We start from the raw sequence: 11,045 nt of genomic DNA, 5'->3' as shown, positions 1-11,045 counted from the left end.
CTACACGGCGATCTCATCGTCCAGGCTGTCGCCCAGCTCCTGCCTCGGCAGGACGTTCAGCAGGCGTGGCAGCTCCTCCTGGGACCACGAGTCGCGCTCCTCGCTCTCGTCCGTGTTGGACTCGTACTCCGAGGCGATGCCCGACTCGCGGAACTTGAGGAGCTCCAGGCCGCCCAGCAGCGGGCCCGCGGGCGGCGGCAGGAAGCGGAAGCACTCCAGCTTCACCAGGCAGTCGCGCCTACCTAGGGGGCTGCCGGCGGGGTGGGCCAGCTCGGCCAGGCCCGCACCCGGGGGCGGCGAGGGCAGGTCCTCCGGCTGCGGGGTGGTGGGGTCGCAGAGCACGGGCAGACCTCCGGAGCGGAAGGTGATCTCCAGCAAGCTGTCCTGGGAGCCCACTGGAGGGGGGACAAGAGCAACAGGAGGCCGGGTCAGCGCGGTGGGGGCACACAAGCTGGGTCCAAACCTGGGTCCAAACCGAGAGGGCCAGAGCAGGGTCTCCGTAAAGAGAGACAGAAGCCCAGAGAGGCTTCCAGCGGTGAAATGCAGTGGCTGTTCCCAATCTATGCCTTTGTGCTGCTTTAGCAAGAGCCGCAGCCCTGCCCGGACCTACTGATCATGACCTCTACAGGTTGGACTTGGGAATATTCTTTTTTTTTTTTTTTTTTAAAGATTTTATTTATTTATTTGACAGAGAGACACAGCGAGAGAGGGAACGCAAGCAGGGGGAGTGGGAGAGGGAGAAGCAGGCTTCCCGCCGAGCAGGGAGCCTGACACGGGGCTCGAACCCAGGACCCTGGGATCACAACACGAGCCGAAGGCAGACGCCCAATGACTGAGCCACCCAGGTGCCCCGAATATTCATTTTTTTTAAAAAAAGCTATAGGGGATAGTCTGAGGGAACTACTGGTCTCATAGGAAATACATTGGTTTTACAATCAGACCCGGGAATCTTGGCTCCACACCTTGCTGGTCCTGTAACCCTGAGCCAGTGACTTCACCTATTGGAGTCTGTCCCGTGTACAAAATGGGCATAAGAACATCTACGACTACAGAGATTAGATGACATCATGTCTGTGAAACTCTATCACAGTTTGTGGCACGGTCGATGGCCAGTGGCTACGTGACTGGCACTTACAGGCCACGGATCAGCACGAGGAGGGCCTGGAGATGTGCTGTCTTCTAGACTCCCAGGCCAGCCCAGAGGCGGCTGGGCATCTCAGGCCGGGCGCCAGGCCACCTGTGCCATGAACCAGGACCGCTATCCGGCCAGTTCTTTTCTGCCTTATCCACAGAGTAGACACCTGCTACCAGCATGTTCTATGCTACAGCGCGGGGGAGGGTAAACTCCCGTACAGTGTGAAGTCTCCCACCGAGCTCCCAGACAACGTGACACACACGACAGGTGCTCAGTATATTTCAACTGGAAAAGCCCACGAAGAAAGAAACAGACTGCCTTAGGACATGGAGTGTCTGAGCCCCTTTCGAGAGGAGCCTGGATAAACATGTGGCAGTGACTCCCAGGGACATTCAAGGTCAAGTCTGGACGCTGGACTAGAAGGAGCCAAGATCCTCTCTGACTCTGCCGTTTCATAATTCCATGAAGTGTACGGACGGGACAAACAGAGCCGCCTCTGTTTTCTGCTAGAACACCAGGGCAGGGCAGGGGTCTAAGAAAACCCCACCAAAAGCTTCAGGGAAAAGAATGGGCGTTTTCCAGCGCCTCCACGGAGGGAGGCGAGGCTGGGCAGGGCCCCCACTTACTAGCATTCTGTCCTGACAGCTTCAGCTCCAGCTCCTGCACCTGCCTGACCAGCAGAGACACATGCTGGAGCATGTCCTTGTTCTGCAGCAGGAGCTGGTGCACGCGGGCCTGAGCCTCCAGCCGCGCGGCCGCTTCAGCAGCCAGCTGGTCCTTCAGCAGGTGAACCTGCAGAGACGAGGTGGAGAAGACAGGACAGAGAGGAGAGAGGGACATGAATACACCCAAGAGTCACCAGGGTTCGGCTAGGACCGGAGACACCTGCCATGTTCAACTCAAGATAAGGAAGCCCTTCCAGGGCAAAGTGGGCACCTGGGCTTGGAATTCGGAGAAGTAGCCACAAGAAGCTGGGTCGCTGGCCCTGGGCGTCTCTCTGTATGTCCTGAGTGAGGGCCGCAGTGTGTCGCTCACTGACCACTCAGGGCCCAGCACCCAGAGCGAGAGGTGCGAAAGAGCCTAGCCTCAGCCCCTGCACCCCAGCCCTGTCAGGAGAGCTCCTTGACAGCTAACGTGTTCCCGCCACGTGGAGGGAGGAGTCTTTTTCTCATATCTTTTAAAAGAGAGGAACAGAAACGGATATGCGGACCCATTAGCTAAGAAGAGTGTCACGGCAACCCCCGACGTGGCCTTTCCTCTCCCCTTCCTCGTGCCCGCACGTAATGGGAAGCGGGAAGCCCCACAGAGGCCCTTCACTCTCGAGGGGGTCATAATAAAGTCTGTCCTATCACCTTTGGGCGTGCCTGACCATCCATCCCCTTTTCGTTTCCCGTGGCACCTAGGACGGTGCTTTATACGTGCTAGGGGCCGAACGTTTGCTGACTGGTTCATAGCAGGGCCTCCTCCCACAAGCCGGGAAGGGTGGCAGCAAACAGTTTACAGAGCCACCCTCTGTGGGAGGAGGGGGACCCTCATTAACTGTCTCTCACAGGGGCGGGGGTGGCAGCCGGCAACATGGCACCCAGCGTGCTTGGGGCCAGGGCGGGGGGGTTCTGTTCTTGGTGCATAATCGGGTAGAGAGAAAAACACAGCAGGGGGGGGGGGGGGGGTGGTTGTATCAGGAGCCTGGCTTGAGGAAACTGAGTCATAAGGCAACAATCATGTTCACGCCCATGTGATTCTTGCACTAAGTGGTGGATAAAGGGGTCTCTGTGGAGGGTTTCAGAAGGTCCCTGAAGAAAGGGAGCTAATGAATTTGGCCTGGACCAAGGCAGCTTGCGGGAAAGAGGCTTCCTTGGACCAAAAATACGGTGTGGACAAAGGCAGAGGCAGGATGACTGGGGTGAGTCAGCTGGAGGCTGGGAGAGGAGGGAGGAAGGAGAGGGGACGAAGAGCTAGCTGACTCTCTGGTTCAGACAATAAATGCTCTGGATTTCTGAAGAGCAGTTTGCTCCGAAGAGATGCACATTTTACCAGGGAGTAAAAGACGGTATCCACCCCACGGTCTGGCCAAGCTCGGCCCAGGGACCTGCCAAGCCCAGCGTCTGCCCCTTGCAGCCGCCAGCACTTGGAGAACCACACTCTCGGATGCGGCCACTGCTTCCCTCCTGGCAGATTTGAGGACCTGACCTTGCAGTTGGCTCTGCTTCTAGGTGGGAGCCACTAATGAGATTAGTTGCCACTTTCCATTAGTGGTTCCTAAGGTTGGGCCTTTCGTGCCCCGGGGGAAGGATGCCTAAGGAATCTAAAGTAAATCTGTCCTCCGTGAGGTGCTGCTAAGGACACAACTGACATTTTGGTTTAGAAATCAGCCTCATTTGCTGCCTCATATCAACTAAGGAAAGATCTAGAGAGCGATGAGAAGAGGGAAAGAAGCCACAATAATATTTTAATCTGGGTATCAGATGGTGGGTGGCTGTTAAGCCTTTATCTTCTTTGGAAACTGAGACATGGAGATATTTCACCTGAGATGCACTCCCCCCTCCCCCATCTTGCTGGTTCTGAGAAACAGGACAATTGCTGTGGGAAGCCCCCAGAAATGCGCCGCCCCCCACCCTCGGGGAAGGGCCAACCTTCACCTTCCATCTGTGAGTAATGTAACGGATTCCAAACACGACTATCATTGAAAGGAATCTACTGAGCAGGCAGAACTGTAAATTATCCATTTTCCATTTTTTTTGGAATGAAACAGAAACATTAGCAAGAAATTTGGAACAAAATTTTCAATGCCTATAAGCAGAAAAAGCAGAGAATTCTATCTCCTGCTAACCGGCATCTACGGAGGGCTCCCTGCACGCAAACCATGGACTCGGATCCTTGCATCTTGCATGTGGACACCCCAATAGAATAGGCCAGTTGAGAGCACCAGACCAGGAGCTGGAATGTTCCAGTCTGTTGGTGACTCCCTCTGCAACTGTAGGTCATTCCCTTCCACCTGGACCTCCCTGTCTCTAACTCTCAACTGAGGGGCCTGCCTAGAGGCTCAGGCAATGTAGGATTCCAGCACGAGGGGCCATTCGCCAAAGGCTGGGGGGCGGGGGTGGATATTGGGAGCTTCGTTTGCAGGTAATCAAGTTCCCCATGGTAGAGTGCCATCAATACAAAAAAGCCAGCCCTTGAGTCGAATGTTTCTACCCGGCACTAAGCGCCATGAGAAAATGCTCCTGAGTCTGAGTGCTCCTTATGCAGATTGGATCAGAATTTCAGCTTTGCGAATGCAGAGTTATAACATTTCAGGTGTTTTCGAACCCCAGGAATGCAAAAGCACACACTGCTGCCTAAAGCCAGGCTAACGAGCCCCTCGGCCTCTACGGCCATCCAAAGTGGCAGCAGGCAAGAGGCTCAAGCCACTCTCCGTGGCAGTGTGCGCCCCTGGAGAATCCACACCAGGCCAGGCTGAGACAAAACGGCCTGGACTGTTTTAAACTGGAGGCAATGTAACAGTCCCTGGGTTTTGCACATGTAGGCCTGGCCTTGGAAGCACCAAAATGAGGCAGTGTTATTTTCAGCCTTGGCTTGGGCAGGCTGCTCTACCTCTGTGTGCTTGTTTCCCTCAATCCTAAAACAAAAGCAGACACCACCCCCTCCTGTCCTACCAGAGGGGACAGTGATTTGTATTCAGCATGCCGTTCTTTCAAAGAGCGAAACCCCTTTTGCAAAAGTAGGCCTTACTAACTTCCGAGAAGGTACGAGTTAGCTTCTGCTTTCCAGAGCTATGGGCGTCTTCCGCAAGGACTATCCCGCTCACAGACGAGGTCAGAGGCAAGGCCACAGCCGGAGTGGAGGAGCTCATCCCTGCAGCCTCCAGCTCTGACGCCCACCCTCAGCCCACCCGGTGGCACCAGACCACTGCCCGCTCGCTCTCCAGCCTACTTGCCTGGACTCCAGCTCCTCCGTGAGAAGTGGGGGCAGGGCCAGGCTGAAGTTAGGGAGCAGGCACAGGGAAATGGCGTGGAGAGAACCAGAGCAATTTGCCCGCCCCCCCGCCACCCTACTAGATACAGAAGCGGAGGCAGGCGGCGCTGTCTCAGCATGCATAAGGCAGGGCCCCCGGGGTGCTGGTGACTGGGAGAAGCCAGGGGGACAAGAGCTAAGTCTCGGGCCTGGAAGTGGGGTGCGGGAGTGCGTTCAGGGCTGTTCGTCTAACTACAGCGCACACGATCGCGAAGCGTAAGTAACCCATCACTGGTTTCAGGATAAGCGCAAGGAGCAGCGGGGAGAAGAGGGATCTCTACACAGCAGTGGCGCACTCACAGGCAGAGCCCGCAGTTGGCAAGCCATGAAGGAATCCGGCCTCCTTCACTCCTGCCAGTCAGCCGCGGTGCCCAGGCCAATTCTGGAGCTCGACGGGCCCAGCGTAAGGCCATGCAGGTGCTGGCGACCCCCCAGCTCTGGCTCAAGGCTTGGCTATACGGTCATTCACACCCTTGAACTTCTGGCCCAACTCAACACAGGAAGCCAGGGCAGCCAGGCAAGCCTCATGCTGGGTCGGGAAAGTGGTCAGAGGGGGCTTGGGTATTCACTGCTGACACGCTCAAGTCTGAGCTAGAAATGTTTAAGAGTGGTTGAGCAACACCTTTCCCCTGTACCCCTAAGGCCAGGGCAGGCTCCTCTAGACCAGCTCTGAACCGATTTAGGGAGAGGCTGGGAGAGATCTCAAGGTCTTAGACCAAAGCAGAACGCCGCGAAGGAGAGAGATCTAAGCCCGGGCCCAGGATAACAGCAGAACGGGAATAGCCTATGATAGTAAATGGGGTGGGGGGAAGGGTGCATAAATAATGCAACAAGGGACCCCAAGAATGCACCTGTTTGCAAGATACTCTGTATCCTTAGCTCTACCTTAGCTCTACCCAGGAGGACTTGGATGCTCCCAGAGGAAAGGAAAATGCGTTCCCACCTGCAGTGTTGAGCTCATAGCACAGTCCACTGGAATTCAGTTTAATGGAGATGAAGAAACCTTGCAGTCTGGTGGCAATAGAGTTTGACAAGATGACTGAAAGCTGACCTCATGCTGGACACTGAGATCAATCCCACCACACGGAGAAACCGAGTATGCCAGAGCTGATCTATTTTAAATGCACGGAAGATGTCAAGAAGACCTATTAATCCACCTCTGTCTCCTATATGATTGTTGTTACCTAAAGACACGAACACTAATAAAAAGCCCTTGGATCAAGTGCGACAAAGAGAATGGGAGAAGGAGGAACATAGAAAGAAACTTGGAACAGGAGAAGGGCTTAGGGCTGGGTGTGCTGGAGGACACAGGAGCCGAAAACCGGGCAGCAGAGAGAGATGCCACCTGTGGGTCTGCCCACAGCTGCTCCTGGGGATGGCAGAGAGCGGGAGAGGCGTGTGTTCAAGAAGCGACCTTTGCTCTCGAGGTCCTGTCTGACTGACGATCCTGTGAGTCCCTGACCCTACCCGTCATCCCCCCAGGACTGATACGTTAACGCTGGCCTCCCAGTCACGTCCCTGCCTGAACCAAGTGCCAACCAGGGCGTCACCAATGATCGGGAGTCGGAGGCTCAGGGCTCCCAGCCCGTGGAAGAGGCTGGGACAGAGAAGGGCTCATGAAGGGAACCGCAAACACCGTGCTCTTCCCTCCCCCCCGACTCCCCGAGACTCACTCTCCTCGAGGAGAGAGACAATCAAGACAGGGCAGGGTTGTCCCACTGAGACAGAGGCCTGATTCTGTTCCAGAGAACCCCTCTTAGGGTTTCATGCTGACGGTGGCAAAGCCGTGACAAATTCTGGGTCTTGTGGCTTTGCGGACCGAATGCTTCCATAGACCGCCACGACAGTCTTCTTGTCGTGCAGATTATAGACCTGCGCACTGTTTCTCTTCAGTATTTAGCAGTGACTTCAAATTCAAATGACTCTCTGATAATATCCATCATGAATATGCATCAAGCCCTTTCTTAGATAAATAATAATTACTTGGCAATTGATATGCTGAAAAAGAAAAGTATTACGGCTGGAGAATGGATTTGTATTCAAGGGGAAACTTTCGGAAATGATGTGAGTCGTGGAATGGCCCTGCGCTGGGGCACTCAGGCTTTGTGCTCCTGTCAGCCGGCACCCCAGGGAGGAGGGGACTCTCGAGACTGCCACAGGGCCATTAAGGAGATGAGATGAATTCTGCTATTTGACGAAGAGCAGTGATTTCCTCCCCCGCCACGTATAAGAGGCCATTAACGGCATTCTTTTTGTTGCTGTTCTGGAAACACCTGCGAACACGCCTAGCATTAGCACACCACGTGCTTTTGTTTCATGGTCAGAATTTCTTAAAAGGCTCAAATCATTTAGGAGCCATGCCTCTCCGATGCTACGCTCTCCAACCTGGCTGCAAAAGGCCTCCGTGAGCCTTGCGCCTCAGGCCCGATCCGTGTGAGACCATGTTAGAAGGTCTTCTCAAGAACTAAGTCACAGCAGATCCTGCTCTGGGCAGGCTGCCAGCGCTTTCTCAAGGTGCACATATAGGAAAGGACAGCTCTGTCCGGGCGATCGCTCCACCCAAGGGTCATGAGAAGAGTAAGCAGGAGAAACAATGGGGATCAATAAGTGCTCCCCAGAGAAGTCTGCTCCCCGTCATTCTAGAATGCAGAAAACCTTAGAGATCAGCCTGGTCCCACAAATCCAGAAGGCCAGTACATGGAGCTGCCTTTCTAGATCGCTCACCACCCTCCTCACTGTCCTCCTTCCCTCCCCTCCCCCAGGTCCTGACCCGTCCCTCAGGCTCAGAATTCAGCCTATGAATGGTACGCGGGATCCTGTCCTCACTGTTCCCTGATTGGCTACGGCGAAGATGAAGTTCAGATGCACGAGTCCCAAGGAAGATGTGGACAATAACGCCCTCCGTGGAAAGCAAGCAGAAGGAATCCCTGCCAGAAGCAGCGAGGGGAACCGGCTTCCCCCTCCTCTACAAGGCAGCAGCCTGACAAGCTTTTGGGGCTCAAACAGCACTTTTCTCCTGAGCTCAAAGCCAATCCTCACGTGGCTCAAATATGGCCCGTAAGGTCCTATAAGTTGGATCCCGTTATAGCAAATTCCAAGGCCAGGATGCTGTCACATCCTGCCTGGAAGAAGCAGAGCGCTGATGGAGGGTGGGAACCCGTGTGGACAAGGTAGGCAGGACGCCACGATGGTCTCTGCACAAAGTCGTATTTCAAGCTCTTTCAAGACCAGTTTCACAAAGTCACACCTGTCCTGACTCCAGAGGCATCCCTTCCCACCCCAAACGCCAGGAAAATGAGGCAGGAAGGGGAGTTCCTTGGTGAGTTCAAGTCCTTAATCCAACAATGTCCAGCCAAGCCAGCCAAGCCCAGCTCAGAGCAGGGGATACACAGGAAACCAGAACGTTTCCTTCCAGTCCGACTGCATCCCCCCCTCCCCCAACAAGCAATGGTCCAACAGCGTGAGCGATCCCTTATGGCTCCCTGGGTTTTACACCTGCCCCTTGCCCCTCGCTAGGGAAGGCGCGTCAAGCCCATGAGAGTGGAGCCTGAGAGGGAGGGAGGAGGTGGAGGAGAACCTGGGCCACAGCCACTTGCGTCTGCGTCTGCTGCTGCTGGAGGAGCTGCTGCAGAAGCTGCATCTGGTGCTGGTTGGACAGCGGCGTCCCTGGGCCCCAGCCTGGGGGCTTCGAGGAGCAAGAGGGGAGGAGCATCCTGGGCGAGGCCGCCAGCACAGGTTCCTGGGGGTGGGGAGAGACCTGGAGGAGAAGACAAGACGGGCGTGACCCCAGGCCGTGGCCGCTCTCCTACACGTGGCACGGACGCGGCCGGCGTGAAACGCTGCATCCCCAGTGGAGGTGTGGACAGGACCCTGGGCCGGGGCCACCAGGCAGGCGGCGCTGCCGGGACCCTCAGTAACTGACCCAACGTGATGGAGGCAGATGGTGGGTACCGGCCTCTCATGCCGCGTCCAACAATAACCACACCTGGACTTCGGGGGGCTGATCTCTGGGGAACCTAGCACCCACCACCCCGTTACGAGACCGGGAAGGGGGAAGCTGCCACCTTCACTCTGCTGGGTCCCCGGGGCTCCCTCCTCCAGGGCTGCATGAGGGGGGCCACTCCAGCCGGCCCTGCCTCGCAGGGAGAGCCGCTGGTCTGGACAGACCCTCTCTGCAGGCTGAACGAGGTTTCTGTGCCGTCCCCCTCGGCCTCCCTCCTGGCAGGTGGGAACTGTCACTAAGATGACTTATGTGATCCATAAAGCAAGTTCAGGGAGAGACGTCTTGTGTCTGGGAGCTCTGCTACTGGCCCTTCCTCAGACAGGAGGGAGGGAGGCACCCACTGACCCATGGCTCTTGCTGTTTGCGGCGGGCACATGACGTCAGGACAATGTCAGGCAGACGATGGGCCCGCACCGCCCTCCAGACTGGAGACAGGCTTCTCCCGATGAGCCGCCCGTTGACCTGCACCAGAAAAGGCCGACGCCCAACAGGAAGGCGAGGCAGCCAGGATGCGGGGAGTCGAAGGGGAGGCCTGCTTCTCAGCCTTCTCCTCCTGGCTTTTCCCTTGCGTCTTCGGGTTGGAATGTGCTCCCAAGTTCTTAGTGTCCCGGTCTGGCTTCTACCAGGAACTCCTTGGGAGCCTGGTCATCTCAGCTGTAAGACGTGAGGCTGGAGTTGATGATGCCCGAGGTTGTAACCCCCAAGGGGCCAAGTGCCAGCCTCAGCGGCACCGGCATGTGGGCGCGCCCCAGCAGTCGCTACCTGCAGGCGGAGGCCGCCAGAGCGAACTCCGCTCCGGGGATCCGTCGTGGCGCGTGAGGATTAGCTTTGCGCAGGCACCAGGCTGGGATGTGGAGCCACAGGGGGCAGGACTGCCAGGGAGCACGGCCAGGGAGCACGGGCAAGGAGCACGGCGGGGCCCCTGGAGCGCGACGCTCGTCAGGCGTAAGCCAGCGGCATCGGCACTCAGCCCCTCTCAGAGGAGAGGAAACCTGCTCTGTCACCGAAGCTGACCCCGCACGGGCAAGGACGTGACTCTGACAGTGGCTGAGGCCACAGCCCGTGTTGCTCCGGGAGGCCGTGTGCATGCAGACCGTGTGATGCGCCGCCTCCCACCTACCTTGGGGTCCGGGTGGGAGCCTCCTTCCTTCCTGACAGCATCAAGGTCTGTCACACCTCGGCTGAATTCCAAGACATCATTCCCCGCGAGCGGGACCTCCACTGCATCGATGTCCGTCTCCTCCGCGGTGGCCGTGGAGGCCCTCTCGGCTCCAGGGAGCTGGCGGCCTGCAGGGCGACAGAGGGAAGGGCAGGGCGCCGCCAAGAACAAGGTCCTCCTCCCTTCCTGGCACTTTACATTCAGCTACGTCAGGCCCAGAGAGCACCACTGGCTTCCTGACCTCTCCACCCGCCCTTCATTCCCAAACCGGTGAGATGTTCCTATTTAATATCTCTTCAGAGTCCAGAAACAAAAATGAAGTTTCCTTGAGGCTGGACGCCACTGCTTTGCCAGGTTGGCATGAGGTCGATACTGACGGGGTGCAGGGGCTCAAGAAGGGAGCGGGTAACTGTCACCTCGACCTCCTCTGAGCTCAGGAGTGGAATCCACCCAGGGACAGCGCCCTGAACTGGGAGTCCAGAGATATGGGGGCTCCCCAGCCGTGCCCCTGGCGGGCTGTCAGACCAGGGGTAAGTGGCCCCACTCCCAGGGCCTCAGCTCCGACAGCAAAATCAGAGGCCGAGTTAGATGGACAAAGGGCACGTGACAGAAGAATGAGGGCAAGGAGACCTGAGGCCCCATCTGAGACGGGGGCAGCCTTCTACCCCTCCAAGGCAAGCCGGACTCTGACCTTGTCACCAAGCACAGAAGTCAGGAAAGGGGCCTGCAGGAGG

General features: G+C 56.9%; 1 protein-coding gene across 2 annotated transcripts in view; it reads right to left on the bottom strand.

The window, feature by feature from the left end:
* LOC110588187 (nitric oxide synthase 1 adaptor protein) overlaps positions 1 to 11,045 on the bottom strand; it is a 261,046-nt gene continuing 250,001 nt past the window's right edge. For both annotated transcript variants that reach the window (XM_021698468.1, XM_021698469.1), the window contains exons 7-10: positions 10,273 to 10,439; positions 8,727 to 8,906; positions 1,762 to 1,927; positions 1 to 395 (exon numbers count right to left, since the gene is read on the bottom strand). In XM_021698468.1, the coding sequence (XP_021554143.1) occupies positions 1 to 395; positions 1,762 to 1,927; positions 8,727 to 8,906; positions 10,273 to 10,439 (908 nt within the window). The remainder of the gene's footprint in view (positions 396 to 1,761; positions 1,928 to 8,726; positions 8,907 to 10,272; positions 10,440 to 11,045) is intronic.

Source organism: Neomonachus schauinslandi, chromosome 6, assembly GCF_002201575.2.
Source record: "Neomonachus schauinslandi chromosome 6, ASM220157v2, whole genome shotgun sequence".
NCBI lineage: Eukaryota > Metazoa > Chordata > Mammalia > Carnivora > Phocidae > Neomonachus > Neomonachus schauinslandi.
Note: the sequence above shows the minus strand (reverse complement) of the source record. Positions and strands in the feature narration are given on the sequence as shown.